Here is a 17,479-nt window from a genome sequence, read left to right as displayed (position 1 = left end):
ACCCTTTTCGCTGATCGCAAAAAACAGAAGAAAAAGATAGCCGAAGCTGCATTGAGTAGTGGAAATCAGCGTCGGTACGATCATTGCGACGCTCGCTTGCAACGATCATTGCGGTGGCTTTCCAAACGACTCCATGGCAAAAGTAAACTTACTAGCAGATCTTTCCCTTCGATCCTTTTTATTATTATTATTATTATTGTTCTTCGATGCCAATGCGGTGCATTGCACACGTGGCTGAGACAGTCCAGAGGCTTCCAGGCTAAGTTATAATCTACATACATCGAAAGCCCAAACCCGCTCTTCTGAAAGAAGGAGGAAGATGGAAAACACAAATGTCGAGTTCTTTATGTCGAGGCAGCAGAGAAATAATAAAAATGACGGCGTATGCGTGTGCAAAGAAAGCCTGTTGAGTCGGCGAACGGGAAAAAGAAAGAGTCGAAAAAGCAGCAGGTCCTAGAAGGAATAAAAAACCAATAGGAATAAGTAAAAGAGCCGGCGTGTGTATGCGTGTGTGAGCAGGCCGGATGGCGTGTCACCATGCGAGTACAGTCACCACAAGGCTCCCGCGCTAAAGCCGTAAACGCGAGCTACGCCACAACACAGAGAAAAAAACGCAGAAAGCGAAACGAGCGAGCTAGAGAGAGAGAGAACGTCAACGGTTCTGAAGAAAGTGGCCAACAGCACAAATACAGGAGGAAAGGCAGAAATACGAAACATACGCTGCAACCGTCGGCGGTGACACCAGAGAGGAGTCGCGACAAGTTAATTCTTCCAAGACAGAAAAAAAACTAGACAAAATGATAAGGGATACATAAGCGCAGAGTGCTAAGCTAAACCGTTTCCAACGCTGTGTTGACACATTACATCGGAGAGGAAGAGTGGAAAATGAGGAAGACAAAACAAGGCGTAAACAGGAGGTTTAAAAAAAAAATGGGTAAAAGTGCAAGGAGCAGGGACAGATATTTACTGGTATCTGCGTTTCTACATCAGCGTTGTGCCTCTCCGAAAGAAGACACCAACAACAACAATAATTGTTGTATGACAAGCAGAAGAAAGAGACGCCTTCTTGAAGACAACAGTCGATACATATGTTTTCTCTCTTGTCGTTATTGTTGCCTCGAAAGACTTACGAAGAAACCCAGTGACCTTTCGTAGATCAACGTGGCGCGAGGTGCGTTGGCGAAGGCAATGACACTGCCGCTGGCGCGGACAGAGCGCCTCCTGAGTTCCAAAACAACGACGAGCCCAGCTGCCGAAACCCGTCCCTCGCCGAGGCACTCGCCACCCGGCGTGTTGGGGCGATTTGACAGCTTTCGCTGCTTCCCCACACCCGGTATTGTCCCGTAGTCAACACAGATGTGCCGCCGAGACGCAAGGACTGACAGCCGTTGCTGTTTGGACGCCTGGGTCGGAGCTCTTCTCTTTGTTTGTTGCTGCCGTCGCTGTTCTGCTTCGGCAACACAGCATCAGCCATGAAGGGTCGTGCAACTGACAGCGCAGGCAGCGCATACAAAGGTGCCGCTTTGATTGTCGTCGTATTTGCTGGTGTCGCTGCTGGTGGGGGATGTGGGCGAGACAACGTGCTCACTGAGCACGAGGTTTCTCCATTTGCTGACGTGGCCGGTGCGTGTTCTCGATGCTTATTCGGCAATGAGTCGTGCGATTCTGCCGTCGCCGCTGCGGAAGCGCCAATGGATGCCGTTGAGGCCCCTGCCGAGCTCTCTACCGCCCCTTTTGCTGTCTCACTGCCCGTGGGCTGCGACGTGAAGAGCGTCGGTGAGCACCGCTGCCTCGCCTTCTGCGTTGGCGAAGAGCACGGCGATGACACGTGGACGGAGTGCGTAGGGGACGCCGCGGGAGATGGCGCGCCGGGACGCGCCATAAAGCGCGACTGGGAGTTCACGCTGTCGGTGTACCCGCTGGCTTCGCTCGACCGGCGGCGATCAGCGAGGGCGTGGCCACCGCCGCTGCCGCTGCTGCTGCTGCTGCTGAGCCCCGCTGCTGCCGCTGTTGTTGGTTGCTGCCGGTGCTGCTTGAGTACTTCGGAGAGTTCACCTGGCGTGGCACGTGACGGCGGTGCGGTTGCTGAGGGCAGTGATGGTGGTGGTGATCGTCGTGAAACACCTCTCACAACCGCGCGCGCCTTCGTCTCCCTGACACGTCGGTTTTCCTCCAACACATTGTGCACCGGCTTTGCGGCGGAGAGACCGGCAGGGGCAGACAAGTCGGTGTTGCGGAAGGTGGCGGAGCGGCGGGTAGGGCCGTTGCGGCTACCACGGTGTACCGCCGCCCCACCCGCCGCTCCGTCGCCTTCAGGCACCTCCGGATGTGACAGCGGCACCCCACCCACTGGCAGGGGGTGCACCCCTGTCGTTGTGTGACGATCGTCTCTCCCAGTGTTCGCCTCGTTGCTGTCTCCATGGCCGGTGGAGGAGAGGAGAAGAGAGGCCCTGGCATCGTACACGCCTTCGCGGTCCACACGCACCGGAGAGACCGTCTCTAGCATACTTGAGTAAACGAGGTCCTTCTGCTCATGCTGCTGCTGCTCCTGGTGATGCTCATACCGCAGTGGCGATGGCCCTGCGCTGGAGAAGCCAAGCGACGACTCGGTGAACTCACTGGACGCTGGCGGGGCAGTGGCGGCTTTGCTGGAGAACGCCTCGGTCACCTCGTCCGCTTCACCGTTCCGCAAGTGGAATCGGTGGCGACCTCCAACGCCACGGCTGTCACGCCGTGCGTCGGCTGCCACAGGAGACGGAGCTGATCGAGCAGCACTCTGCGTGGAAGAAGAGGCTGACACGCCGAGCGCTTCTGCTCTGTTGACCGCCTTTGCAGCAGCTGCTGCTGATGCTTTACTGCGAAAGCACATGTATGACGTTGTGGGTCGGGCATCTGTCTCATGTAAAGCAGTTCGGTGCGGCGTGCCTTCCCCAGTGGGGTTGACGCCTTCCGTGCTAATCCTCTCGTCACGAGCGAGCCTTTCCCGCTCTCCTGCATTCTGCTCTGCGGTGCCACCAACACCAAAACTACCGCCGTCAGCAGCAGAAACAGCCGCGGCCCTACCAGCATTCGTTATCGCAGCAGCCAGAGCCGACGCTATAAGCGGAGAAAACTGCTTTCGGCGGCTCTCCGTGGCCGGAGATGGCGGTGCTTCCTTCGCAGTGGAAGAGTGCTGCGCCACGTACGTACCCTCCGACCTCGCCCTCTCCATTTCGCCCTCTTTCTGAAGAGACTGCTCCACAGGCGCACGACGCTGCTTTGGCAGCGAAGTTGAAAGGGTTCCCACACATCGCAGATCATCGTCCTCCTCTTCGCCTCCTGCGGTCGCCTCCTGTGGCCCCAGTCGCGTGGGACATGGCTGCAGCTTCTCCAGCAACTTCGCCTCCTCCGTGATTGGCTCCGGCGTTCCTGCGGAGGCTTCCACCAGCGAAGTCAGCATGAGTCCGCGGTCCTCCCCGGGCAGGGCGTACACCGTCACCGTCGTGGCGAGAGACGGACGGACGCCCGACGTGGCGGACGCCATCAGCAGCGACGCCTCGTTGTCCGTCCCCGCACTGGCGATCGTGGACTGACGAAGATCTGTCGTCGTGGTGGTGATCGTGTTGGCCATGGGAGTCGCTGCCGCCGTCGGCGTCACCACTATCTCGGTGACCTCCGGTTGTGACTTCGGGTACCACATGTACACATCCAGCATGCCGTATAAGCCCTCATCGTCCTCTCCTCCGCTCTTTTCCACACTGATCTTCTCTTCCTCTCGCTTCGGCGGTGTCCGCCTCTGCAGCTTCTCGTTCGAGGGTGACGGCTGTGTCTTGAGGGGGGAAATGCCCGGTGAGGCAACGACGACGTTGCGGTTCTTCCGCGAGGTCACCGGCCGGCCGCCCTCGCCTTCCACGAACACGTGCGTCTTTGCAGCCTCCATCGCCGCCACCCACGACGGGTGCTGACGTAAGCCGTCCATGTGACGATCGAGCGCAAGCACGGTGCTGATCGCGTCGGGGGTTCCGCTGGAAAGCGCGGTGGTGCTGAGGGCGGAGACGCCGCTCATCTGCATGGCAAAAAGACCAGCATCGTTGTTGCCATCACCGCTGGGGGGACTGCTGCGTGCTGGGGTTGTGAGAGATGGCGTGGAAGTCGAAGTGCAAACCACTCCCGAAGCAACAGCAGCAGGAGCAGGGGCAGACGGAGAGTAGGACGCGGCTGCACCATCCAAGTGCATTCCCTCTTCGCTTTGCGCCACGTTCCGGCGGCGCTCTCGCTGTTGGGCCACCGCCTCGTGCGACGAGTTTCGCGTAGCAGCGGCAGAAGACGGAGGAGGCGGAAGTGCTTCCGGCTGGGTCGCCCTCCGCGGGTCTTCAGTTGTGACGGCCGCGGACGTTGCACCCGGTGGCCCTCCTGCCGACGCACCCTCACCACGCTCATCACGCTCATCACCGCCGTTGGCCGGATTCCTTGGCGTGTTGTGGCTGAGCGGGGCTTCCGGTGGGGAGCCGATGTACACCCAGCCGACCGTCGCGTCGCACTCTGGCGGAGCGACCATGTCAGAAAACGCCGTCTCATTGATCGTCATCGTCACCCCCGCCGCAGCCTCCGTTACCGTCGCGGCAGACGCAGGGTCGACACACACAAACGATGGCAACGCCGTCGTATCTGCTGCGGCAGCCATCGTCGCTATCGCGGATGGTGGTCGTCCATTTCGGGGATGAGGTGCGATGTTTGACCGCATGTCCTCCACACAGACCTGCAATGCGCAGAGTTGCCGCTGCAGTTCGCGAAGGAGTTGGGTCGCGTCATCGGGGTAGAGCGCGTCTGCTGCGGCAGCACTCGGAGAAACCGTCGTCACTGGCGGTGTCTCCCCTGTGAGGTTGCCTGGACACGAGGTCCCCGTCGCACACGGTGCAGGCGGAGGACAAGGATGTTGTAGAGAAGCAGCAGCGACTTGCACCGGTGACGGAGACCCTCTTCGTTGGGGCTGCGCATGATCGTTACTGCCAGAGGAGGGTGCATCGCGTAGGTGAGGGTGGTGAGGACCTGCGGACGAGGGCGCCGTACGCTCCACAGTGTCGGGAAGCACGTAGGGGCAGCGCCAGCGCCAGCGGTGCTGACGGGCCGCAGCTGGGAGATAAGGCGGCGAAGGGGGAGGGGAGCCACAGGGCAGACACCGGCTCGCCGCAACGGGAGCCACCGCACCCTTCAGCATCTCCGCAAACCGCCGCGGGTCGTGCAAGGAGAAGGGAGAAAACGTGTAGGTCGCTGCCTCCGCAGAACGCGGCGGTCGCTTTCCCGCTGCTGCCATCTCGTCCGTTCTCGCTCGGTTGGTGGGGGAGATGCCCCACGTCTCGCGCAGGAGGAGGGTCGTGGGAGCGGTGGACGCCATGGTCGGGCAGCGGCAGAATACTCTGCTTTTTTTTAATAGTAGTGATAATAGTGGCAGTAAAGCATAATACTAATACTAATAATACAGTTGTACGTCCGCGTGCGTGTTTAAGCCGGTGATACGAGGCAACGCAGTTCTGTACGGTAAATCTCTCAGAGTGATCCAAGCGGTGTATTGCTTGCTGCAGCGCTCGCTATGCTTCGTCAAAACAAATTCAAATAAAAAGAGCTGAGCTCGTTACGCTTCACAGGTGAGAGGGAGGGAGAAGCACAGGAAATACTCCAAACGCTTCAGTTGATCCCCTACAAAAAAAAAGTGATTACTTGACTTTCTCCTTCTGACAAAAAGCACGTCATGCCAGCTCGATGTGCACTTCTGCGATTAGCCGGCATGGATTATTATCGTGAAAGGGTTTTTTTGTTTGAAAGTTGCGTTCACCGATCACAACGGGAGTGCCGTGAGGGGCATGCGTTCATGTGTGTGTAGTTTAGTGTCACCACAGAAGAAGAAGAGATAAATAAAACGCAGAATGGCAGCGAGAAGCGAAAACAAAGAGGATGAAGAGCTGTTTTGTTTTTTTGAGAATTACAGGCAGCACGCACGCTACATTATCTTTTTGTTGTTGTTGTGATTGTTGTAAGCAGCTGCTCCGGCCTGGGAGGGGTGTGTGGAGAAGAGTCGGACGGGTTGCCTTCTTACATTGTTTTTCCGCTGAAAAAATGCAGCGTGTGGGTACTGGCTGTGGTGGCGGAAAGAAGCGCTCAGAGGTGCCGTCCCAGTTGTCAGAGTTTAGATGTTCTAGCGAGCAGCTCGACCTCGCAGCGAGAACGCGACCCCCCACACACATATACGTTTGAATGATAATGATGATTTACTATTGTTGTTATTATTATCGTGGAGGATGAACATGGATTACATTTTTTTCGGAGGTGAAAAAAAAACATTGTTCAGGGAGCTCGAACGCCAATTAAAAAAAGGCAAGAAAGAAAGATAACGCGTGTGCAAAGCCGCTTGCTGTTTCGTTCACACACACACACACACACACACACAAGCTGGTGCTTCTTCTTTCTTTTTTCCTTTTTCCATTGCCGTTAATTCAGATTCTCAAACTTCTTCGGCCCTTCAACACGATATCCACCACTGAAATACATTGAAAAGCCAGTAATGATGTGAAAGAGAATAATACCTTTTTTGAGAAAAGAAGAAGGAAGATCGCGACGTGCTGCGTCGTACAAAGACAAAAACTGTAAGTAAAAGAAAAAAGGAAAGAAGATGCCCGGTCCTTCGCAACGTGCACCACAAAACGTCCGCGACAAGGAGCATTAAGAGGAAGGGAGAAGTGCGTGCAGGATGCGCGGCACTTTCTCTTTTCGTTTCTCTTTCTTTGTTTCTTCCTTGAGCTGCCTCTTCTCGATGTGGCAGCGATGCAATTCACGCGCTACGACCGGTGTGCTTTCTTCTCCGGCGACTCGCTCGTGTTGGTGAAGGCCGGTGGTGGGCAACGATACAACACGCAAAACAACAAACAGAAGCGGGTTCGACGAGGGAACATTACATATGTAATGCATCCAGAAACACGAGTACCGGGAGAAACACGAAGAGGGAGAAAAAAAAAAGAAAAAAAAGAAACACATCGTTGTCGGTGTTCGTTGTTGTTGCTTTTTGGAGGAGAGTATCACAGATTTGCTGACAGGAAACAAACAAAACAGAAAAAAGTTATCACAGCCGCCCAACTACACAACTACACAAAGAAAACGTCCGTGCCGCGCAGGGAAGCAAAGAGGTGAGGAGGAAGAAGAAAAGAGACAGGAGGGAGAACTTTGCAGCGTATGACTTACGGCACAACGCACGACAACAACAACAAAGAAGACAGATATCTTTTTTAGCGAAAAGACGGAAAGGAGAGCGCTACATCGAATAATACATGGATGCTTCTCGCTGCGAAAACAGAAGAAAAAAACAGTTGTACAGAAATAACCGGCGAGAGAACGAAGGAAGGAAACGAAAGAAGTGATTCACCGTTTGTTTGTGTTTGAGGGCATCAAGAGACGGCAAACGCTGTTGTGCGCCCTCGCGTGGTCTAATTGGAAAGTAAAAGTGAGTTCGGTTCGCCGTCTCTGCCGAGTATACGCTGCATCTCCTCAGCGCTGGATATGTATTTGCTTCTTTAAATGTAATTCATCATCTCTTTAATACCTTTATTCTCCGAAAAGAAGGGAAAATCATTGGAATGTGCCGTTATTATTACTATTAGTATTTCAGCGACGATGTTTGGCGGTTTTCGTGTTCTCTCGAATGACTCGTTACATACATGTGCAGCCGAATTGTGGGGGTTTTGCTATGTATCTACAAGAATCGCTGCAGTCGGCAAGTGGGAGAACATCAAAGGCGCAGACTCGTCGAATTGCGCTTTAATCGGCTTTTTCTTTTTCACAAATAATAATTAAAAAAAGGTGAGGCAGAAACCTGTATCCATGCGAAGCACAACGAATTAAGGTCAGCGGGAGCTGTTTCGAAGGCAATGGCAAACACACCGAGAAGAAATATATGTATATACACCCTTCATTGACGGAGAGTGCACAGGGACGAAGCAGAGCTGTATTGAATACATCAAACGAGAAAAAAAGGGGGTGGGGAAACCGGCGAGCGACAACACGAACGAACGAACGAGCATATTGAAAGCATTAATAATAATAATAATAACACGACAACGAATATCTTTCCATCCGCCTCTCCACCTCTTTTAAATAACGGGGTTGTAGTGAGAGAAATACGCAACAGCACAAAACACTTAAATGTATATATATACATGATGGAGTATTAGCAGTTGCACACGAAACACAACAGGAGGGTAGCCAACATTGCTTATTTATTGTTATTTATAACGACGAGTATTATTATTGTTACTGTGCAATAGATGTTGCTGTAGACATGCAAGTACTCACATAGAGTTCACCTAGTTCTCCGGGGTTTTTTTCCTTCTTCTTTTAGATCAGAGCACGCACATAGATACATATATAATTGTAGTAGCGACCAAGTAAGTCCTAGACATTCAAAAAAAAAAAAAAGGATACGGTGCGGAAAAGGCAGCAGCTCTGGTGCACTGCGCTCTCGGCGAGTCCCGTTTTCCTGACCACCTCGCCACCGCTGCGGTTTTCCCGGAAACGGCGAAAGGAAGCAGGGAAAATAAAAGAAAAAAGGGGGTAGCAACAACGCCACCAATAATAATGAAAACAATAATAAAAGAGCGGAAATCGAACCCTAAACGCGGTCTTCACAAAGAATACGAAGAGTTCAAACAGCACCTCGAAGAACACCCAAATGAGAAGAAAAGAAGGTGAAACCATCACCAAAAGAACTCACCGCAGGGAAACACAACAGAAAAAAAAGGTTCAAAAACAAAACAAAAACCTCCACGCCTTCTTGATTGTCTGCTTTTTCTTTTTCCTTTTTTTTCTCTCTTGCGGACGCGCACCGGATAAACTCACTCACACGGCAACAATCCTTTTTCTTTCCTCCCTGTCTCTCTTGTCCGCACCGCCTCGACCTGAACGGCTGTTGTGCCCGTCGTTCGATGAAGAGAATCGAAGAGAAATACGTGTCTGGTTTTTTCCCGTTTTGTGTAAACGCCGCACGGAGCCGAGAACGCGCAGCGTAAAAAAAAAAACGTGTGCGTGTGCGTGTGCGCCGGCATAAAAGCGAAGACGCCCCGCTGCCAGGTCGTCCCCCATTGGCCTTTCTTCACGTGCAGCAGAGAAATCCATCGATAAGCACGATTCGCAGCTGCGGCACACACCACACACAGCACGATAGACCAAAAAAAAAAACCCCAGAGAGGCGACAACGCGTGAAGACACTGAGAAGAAAAGAGAAGAGAATAACAAAGACTGCAGTAGACCCCCTTGCGGTGTTTATCCTGCTGCAGCGCCGGAGAGACACAGAAGACATGACAAGGGAGAGACACGAGGAGGGGGGGAGATGGAAGATGGAAGATGGAAAAGGCAGGAAAAGGCTTCTGTTTTCGCGCTTTCGTTTAATCGTTTTTTCGTTAATAATAATAATAATAATAATAATAATAAAGGAGTTCTTCGAGCACTTACGCCGAAGAAAGGAAAAGGACGAAGGAAAGAGAAGTAGCATCGGAGTGCTCGAGAGACCGTCGTCCTCATAAACTCTGCGATCGAGAGTAAATAATTGAAAATAAAAAAACTGATAGTAACAGTTCTACGTTGATGACCTTCGGTATCTCTGCGTAGAGAGGCGCGGTGATATATTTTTTTTTTCGTTTCTTCTCTTCTCCATGTGAAAAGTGATATTTCAAGAGAAGCCAAAAATATATATATGCCAAAGGGAGTGGGACAGGAATTGGACGAAAGGACGGAAGAACAACAGGAGCAGACGTAAACAGCGCGGAGAAACGAGTTTGCGCTGTTGCTAAAGACACAAAAGGCAGTTATAAAGCTTCGATGGTTTTTTGGGGGGAGGTTCGGGTTTTTTGTTTGTTTTCAGTGCTTCTCGGAGAAGAAGAATTAAAAAGACAACAAACCGGTACACGAAAAGAAAAAAAGATCGCGAGTTGGAAAGAGAACGAAGTCACAGAGGAGCTTCACGGTGTTCCTCTCGCATGATAAAAACGGAAGACAAAACGGGAAAGAAAAAAAATGGCGCTGTCAAACGCAGAGCTGAAAGGAGCGTGGGGAGAGGACGAGAGTAAGGAAACGGCAACAGAAAAGATACAAATATATTAAAAGGAACGGAAGGAGACAGAAAAAATACACACCAACTGTCAACAAGCCGTAAAGATCACTAAAAACAAAAGTAAGAACGCATTCATCAGCACGCGAAACAACGTACGTTGATCTGGATAGCTTTTCTTCCTTTTCCTTTATAAGCTGAACAGAGCAAAAAGAAAACAAAATTGAAAATGAAAAAAAAAACAATAGAAGGCACTTCAGGTTTCTTACACGCAAAAAATCAGGTGCACCAATTATCTCGCCTTCAATGCAAAATAGGAATAGTCCGTGAAAAACAAAGATTAAGTGCGAATATCAAATTACAAAAAAACTGTCAGAAAAGATACATTTACTCCAATATATATGTTAATGTATGCAGATGTACATGAGACAATAAAGTCAGTATCTGCCTGCCACGTCCCCGCAATGCTCACATCGGCATCTCTGCCCATCTGCGGCCGGGTCTGCAAGACGATCCATTGCGCGCATGTGTGTGACACAGCGATAATAAGTCACTTGCAAAAGCAAGTGGAGTGTGCCGACGGTTTCAGCATCAAACACTCTCGTGGCGTGTCCTACGCAGTCTCGTGTCGCCTTCGCCCTGCGTTTACGCGCGCATAGGTGAAGGACAGGACCGTCGTGAACAGGGAGAAAGAAAAAGACCTCCAACGCGTGTGTTAGCGTCTTCCTTTTATTTTATTTTTACAGAAGACCAAAAGAAGTTTCTCTACTACAGTCATGGAAGTATCGGATAGCTATCGGCATGTCATAAGCAGGAGAAGGAAAAGAAAAAACCAGCGTGCTGGTTACGACTTTAAAATACGCGGAAAAACGAGAAACAAGGGGTACAAACGGCCAATACGCGAGGTACTACTTGCTAGTTTAAAAAGAAACCAAAATGGAAAACAAGGCAGAAGCAAGAAGGAAGAAGAAATGGCATCCCAACGCGTTACAAGACATGCGCACCACACGCGCAAAAACAACAGGAAAAAAAATGAACAGAAAAACAAACATTATTCCCAGTTTCATGTTTCATTTCGAAACGTATGCCTCCCCGAGCGGCACATAGAAGAAAAGGAAAGAAGCTGTGAAGCAGCTACGATGGTAGAAGTAATGGTGAGAGTAAAAAAAAAAAGAGGAGGAGAAAAGAGGCACTTGCAAACTATATGATGAGGAGACGATTACAAAAAATTGTAAAAAATTAAAAACGGGCAGAATCCACTTGAATGACGAACGGGGGGGGGATAAAAGAAAAGAGAAAAAGAAAGCATTTCAACTACGCTCTCCATAGGCTGAGGCTTACGGTCCACAATAACAACGCCCGTCACCGCTCGGGATGCACCAACAAGCACAGCCACTTGTGCTTGTGACGTGTGACAAGAGTTTTAAAAAGCAAGTAAAAGAGAAAGAGGTGAAGAAATAAAGGATGTCAACTTGGAAAGAGAGAAAGAGAGAGAGAAAAAAAAGGAACAGAAAAATAAAATGGTAAAATTATACAAAGCAAAAAGATTGTTTTGATGTTTCTTTGCGATCCTTTCTCCCCGTGTGTGTGCTCGGTCCGTCTGTTGAGGTTGGGGTTGAGAGGAGAAAGCCAAAATAAAATACAAAAAGAATGTCGCTTAGGAGAGAGAACAACTCGAAAAGAGGTAGAATACTATTTTTGATGTTGTTGTTAAAAGAAACACACGAGAGGGAGGCAATGACACGCATAACTACACATGAACACGCACATGGAAAGACACTAAACGGAAAGCTAAAAAAAAAAGGGAACGCTTGCATTCTTATACAAGTTTCTCAAAGACAAATGTGCCCTCTTAGGAAAGTAAAAAAAATATCAAGACAAACTGTAATCAAGGATTCTTTAAAGGTATAGGTGAGGCAGGCAATCGCCCAAGACAGCACGAAGTGAACTCCTTGTATGACAAGAAAAGGGGAGAAAGCGGGTGAAGTTAATGACGGACACTACATAGAAGAGCAGGCCGGATACATCGCTATCGGTAAAGAAAAAGGAGAAAGACCTCTCAAACAAAAAGAAAAACGGGGCCATGGAAGTGTAGGGCAGCATTTCTTTGTCTGCTTGTCTTGCTTGTTTTGCTTTCTTAATCAGCTACCACGTTGTTAGAGACTAACGGCAACGCTCTTGTGCTGGCTCGGGAGAGCAGTGCGCCTCGTAGGGGAAGGAAAATCAAACGTCCTTGGCAGCAACCAAATAAGGAGCGGTAACCTCTACACAAACTACAAACCACCACTCAGAGAAAAATGCTTCTTGAACACGTCAGGATCGCCGTGCCGCCGGTGGTGCTGAGTCGAAAAAAAGAGAGACAACGTAAAAAGGCCAGACATACTCTTTCTGTGTGTGTGTGTGTGTGCATATATATGGGCCAGACAACACCATCACCTGAATGCGTGGAGTGCACCGTGCGCACAGGGCTTTTTGTTGCTGCTGTGGCTGCTATTCCATTTCATCTCTCTCCATATATACCGTCGGGGTTTTTCTTTTCCTTTTTTTTTACGGCTTCTTCTTGTCGGGGGGTCTTCTGCCGACCATCTTCGCCTTCTATCTCCTCTCGAGACGTCTCTGTCGCGACTGCCTTCTCTTTTTTTTTTGCAAAAGCCCCAAAAGAGACGGCGTGTGTGTGTGTGTAGGCAAGTAATGATAAGAAACGGAAAACTCAGCGAAAGAAAAGCAAGTAAGAGAAAATAATAATGATGATGATAACAACAATAGGGTGTACAGAACAGAAGCGACGGGTATAGAACGAAAGCGGTGAAGATAAAAAAAAACGGCGCATAAGTGTGATTTGCAGACACGTGTGTTCGCCGTATGAGAAGGAGAGAGAAGCATACAGATAAAACAATAATAAAAGAGTCGCGTCAACAAAAAGAAGGTCAACGACGTAACGAAGCGCAAAGGAGGACAATTAAAGAAGCTCTGCGCGAATCAGCAGTTACCGGAGAAAATATCGCCATACTACAAGAAAGAGAGAGAAAAAAAAAGGTCGGCGTTAAACGTGTAAGGAAGCCCCTACAGAACAACCAACGTAGAGGATGGAGCAACGTCGACGCGGCTGCATCGAAAGCTAACTCCAAAGACAGTCGCAAAACAACTATTTAAAAAAGAAAAGAATTCGGTATTATATATATATATATGAGTGTGTGTACGTACATCAAGAAAAAAAAAACAGGGACTGTACGCCGGTGTTCTTCTTCTTTATATGTAGAAAGGGAAGAAAGAAGGAGAAACACAACCAAGGCATATTTCCCACTTTTCCTTTTCGTAGTATAGAAATGTCTAAGGGCAGTTAAGTTCAACTTCGGGTTTTGGGCGGGTGCATCCGCCAGTTGTACCCCACGACACCCCACCAACATCCCCGCGCGCACGTGTGAGCATCCTACTTGTAGATGCGGGCAGGTGTGGGTGAGTACTTGCAAGACCAGCATATGAAGAGCTATGCGCGACAGCACCAACATAGGCAGGCTCGCACAAGAAGACGAAGTGAACGAGAGAAGCGCGTTAAAGGAAAACCATTAAAAAGATTCGTCGTAGGAAGAGCATTTTTGAAGAAGGCGAATGCTCCGTTTTTCCTTCTTCGCGTTTGTTATGCGTTTTTGGTTCTCTCTCTCTCTTTCCCCGGCCCAAAAGAAACACGTCTCACAGCATCATCACAGCAAGTTGGTGGGCACAAGCAGAAACACCGTCAGAGAAAGCATAGAAAATGTCAAACATAAAATACTTTAAAAAAGGAGGAAAGGTAAAAGCCTGTTGGCTGCGAACCATGAAGTAGATGAATAGAGGGTGTAAAACTTGAAAAGAAAAATGAAATGAAGAAGAGCGCATCTGACTCCGACACGTTATTTTCTTTCTCTCTCTCTCTTTGCGATGCATGGCGGGAAGCCAACGCAAAAGACAATAGGAACATAGATTCTCTTCTTCTTTTGTAATCGAACGAGTGAACTGGTGTTACGGTGATGCAAACAAAACAAACGGACGAGGGTTGGTGAGAACGAACGGGAGGGAGTTAAAGAAAACTGTCGTAATAACAATACTAAAGGAAGAAAAAAAGAACTACAAAAAAAAAAGAAGTAGAGAAAGAGAACACGCCAGGCTGCGATATTTTTCGTTTAATTTTTTGAGGGGGTATTTCTTTTTGTTTTGCTCTTCGGGCCGCTGATACTCGGGCGGTTTGGTTGGCCGTCTGAGAGAATTCATGAACACGCCGCGCAGTTGCCGACGACGCACTTAAGGCCGCCAGCCTTTGCTCTTACGACGTCAGCCGGGTCACATGGAGTGTGACCATCACAAAACGATGTTGCACAGGCAGTAGAAGCGCGCCAACCTCCTCGTCAGCCCGCACATACTCCGTGGTGAGCTGTGGCAGTGCCAGTCTCAGTTATTCATCACCACGTAGTAGGAGCCCACCCCTTGCGCCTGCGCAGGTCCGGCCAACGCGGCACCGTTGAACACAACGGGCACCACAGAGCCGTTCGAGGTCCGCACGTACATGATCTGCCCCTGAGCGCCCTGCAGCTGCATGGTCTGTTGCGGCGGCGGCGGCTGAATAAGTTGGAACTGCTGAGCGGGCGACGCCATCACCCCGTTCGGGGCTTGCATGTACATTGCCTGCTGCTGCTGCGGCGGCGGCGGGCTATGAGTGGTGAAGAACACATTCTGCTGCTGTGGCGGCGGCGGCGGCGGTTGCTGCTGCTGTGGCGGCGGCGGCGGTTGCTGCTGCTGGTGCTGCTGCTGCTGGTGCTGCTGCTGCTGGTGCTGCTGTAGAGACGCTTGGGGGAAACCCCCCGGAATGCAGTACGACACACCCGTCTGCGCGGGAGGGGGAGCAGCCGCAGCGGCGGCGGCGGCGTAGATCAGGTTCCCGTTGGCGTCATGAAGCACACTCATCTGCGGCGGCGCGGGCTGCTGGGTGGGCTGCGGCAGCCCATTTGTCTGCACCATCGTCAGCGCCGTCAGGTCCGCACCGGTGACGCTGGGCACCGTGACGTACGTCGCCCCCGACAGCCCATTACCACCACCACCAGTGCCACAGCCATTGCACGTCGCCGCCGCCGCCGCGGTAGTCACCGGGACCACCATCATCCCCGGCTGCAGCCCGGACAGACTGGCGTAGCTCAGCGACATGGCCGCGGTGGACCCCGTGGTGCTCACCTCCTTGCTGTCCATACCAGAGACGGTCCGCACACGGCGAGACAGCCGTTCCATGCGACGTGTCGTGTCCTCGGCCACCTTCGCCAGCAGCGGCACGCCGTTGCACTCCTTGAAGGGCGCCTTTGTGTGGGTCGCCTCAGCAGCCCGCGCGGCGGCCTCCTTGGTGGAGTAGGTGATGAAGACGATATTTAGCTTCTCCTCCGCGGCGTCGACCGGCGCGCTGCTCGTGCGGCTGCCGCCGCCGTGGTGGTGACGGCCCTGCGCGGTGTCCGACTTGATCGACAGATCCGTCACCTCGCCAAACTTCGAGAAGTACTCCATAAGCGTAGAGCGCGACACCGCCAGTGGGACGTTGCGCACGAAGGTCTTGTTTGTTGGGTTGCCCGGCAAGAAGGCCGCACGCGAGTTAGCGACGCGCACCGTGATGGGGTGCCCGTTCATCGGCATGCCGTTCAGGGTGTCGATCGCGTTCTCAGCGTGCTCGACGTCGGTGAACTTGACAAAAGCGATGCCGCGACTGCGGCCTGTGTGGATGTCCAGCATCACCTTGGCGGATTCGATCGGACCGTACTTGCCAAACACATCCAGCAAATCCTTGTCCGTCACGGTCATGGGGAGGCCACAGACGAAGAGGTTGCTGCGCACCTCTGAATCACTCGTCGGCGGCTGCGAGGTGAAGGACATGTTACCGCCCGTCGTGGAAGCGGCGGAGTGCGAGGCGTTGCCGCTGGTGTTCATGATCGCGCTGCCAGGATGAAGGGGGTAGAAGTCCGCCACGCCGCGCACGGGCGCCATGGTCATCATCTGCGGCGAAGTGGAGCCCATCACGTTGGCGTTGTCCTCATTTGCCTTCATCATCTGCGGCGGCGGCAGTCTGCTGTTGATCAGCTCCGGGTCAAAGTTCGAGTAGAGGAACGCGCTCTCTGCGCTGTACATGTTAGGGCTGCTGCCACTCAGAGGAACAGAGTTGGAGCCTCGCGAGGGGACGGGTGAGACGCTGCCGGTGCTGCGCTCCATCTGCGCGTGATTCGCAGTGGAAGAGACAGCAAGCGGCATGGTCGTCTGCGGTGCCACATCATAAAGTGCCGAAAGCGCCGCAGCAGCGGAAGCGGCAGTGGCGGAGTTCCTCGACTGCGACATCGGCGTGAGGCCACTGCTGCCGTCGCCCACCGCCGCCATCAGCAGCGACTCCAAGCCCGCGTAGTCGAGCAGTTGCTTGTCCTCCTCGGCATCCTCAGCATCGTCCAGTGCCGTTGCGGTGGGCACAAAATGGAAGAGCGGGCTGCCCTCGCCGAAGTTGTTGATGCTGCTGTTGTTGATGGAGGAGCTGTTATTGTGGTGGCTGTTGAGTTGGTGGGGGTGGCTGTTGCCGCTGGTGTTGTTTGCCCCGCCCGCTGCAGCGTTGCGCGCGTCGGTGCTGAGGCGGCGAGTTATGTTCGAGCCGTGCAGGTTCATCACCTGCACCGAGGACGGGGAGAGGTACGACTGGGGGAGCGACTCGCGCAGTACGCCGCCGCTGGAGGTGGAAAGGTCGCCCTCCAGGGAGTCCGTGTTCGGCGACGCCATCACGGTGCTCTTGGAGTGGTGAAACTGGTTCGCAAAGTCGAAGCCGGTGGGGAAGCTGTTGGGGCCGGTCTCGGGTGTGGTGCCGTCAAGCGGCGGGGTAGAAGAGTAAAACATCGCGATGGGCAGTGGTGTACAGTGAGGTAGACACACACGTGCGCACACACACACACAGACTCGCTCACAGTCAGAAGACAAGTAGCACAGAAACCAAAACAAAAACAAGAGAACAAGAAAAGAGACGGCTCACCGAATCAAAACCCCAGTGAGATGTGGCGAGCGACTGCAACAACGCAGCGGTGGAGATGCAAGAGAGGAACGGAAACACAAAAGAAAAGAAGGCAGCTAGGCGGAGTAGCACCTTCACGTAAAAGCTATGGGATACTTGACTATATCTGTACAGAATACGTAAAGTAATAAAGAAATAAATAAGTGAAAACAAACCTTGTTGGTACAATTGCAGGTGAATCTCTTCCTTGAAGAGGTAGGTACAGTCCGAGCGCAGGAAAGGAGTACAGCACAAGAGAGACGCGGAAAGGAAATCACTGCAGCTGTTGCTTCTCACTTATCGAGGTTTTTCGTTGCCTTCTACCCGGTGGGGAGGGGAGGTGGGGGGAGAGAGAGAGAGAGGAGGAGGGAAGGGGG

At 51.9% G+C, this 17,479-nt stretch overlaps 2 protein-coding genes across 2 annotated transcripts; both read right to left on the bottom strand.

The window, feature by feature from the left end:
• Window positions 1-1,156: 1,156 nt before the first annotated feature.
• ABB37_05719 (hypothetical protein) lies at window positions 1,157-4,663 on the bottom strand (the record flags this gene model as incomplete). The annotated part of the gene is made up of 1 exon (XM_015803852.1): window positions 1,157-4,663. One exon carries the CDS (start codon window positions 4,661-4,663, stop codon window positions 1,157-1,159), a length of 3,507 nt encoding a protein of 1,168 aa, XP_015657677.1.
• A 9,831-nt stretch (window positions 4,664-14,494) lies between these two features.
• On the bottom strand, window positions 14,495-16,951 carry ABB37_05718 (hypothetical protein; the record flags this gene model as incomplete). Its single annotated transcript, XM_015803851.1, has 1 exon — window positions 14,495-16,951. One exon carries the CDS (start codon window positions 16,949-16,951, stop codon window positions 14,495-14,497), a length of 2,457 nt encoding a protein of 818 aa, XP_015657676.1.
• Window positions 16,952-17,479: the final 528 nt, after the last annotated feature.

This window comes from Leptomonas pyrrhocoris (assembly GCF_001293395.1).
Source record: "Leptomonas pyrrhocoris isolate H10 chromosome Unknown, whole genome shotgun sequence".
NCBI classification, from domain to species: Eukaryota; Euglenozoa; class Kinetoplastea; order Trypanosomatida; family Trypanosomatidae; genus Leptomonas; species Leptomonas pyrrhocoris.
This window is presented reverse-complemented; position numbering and strand designations above follow the sequence as displayed.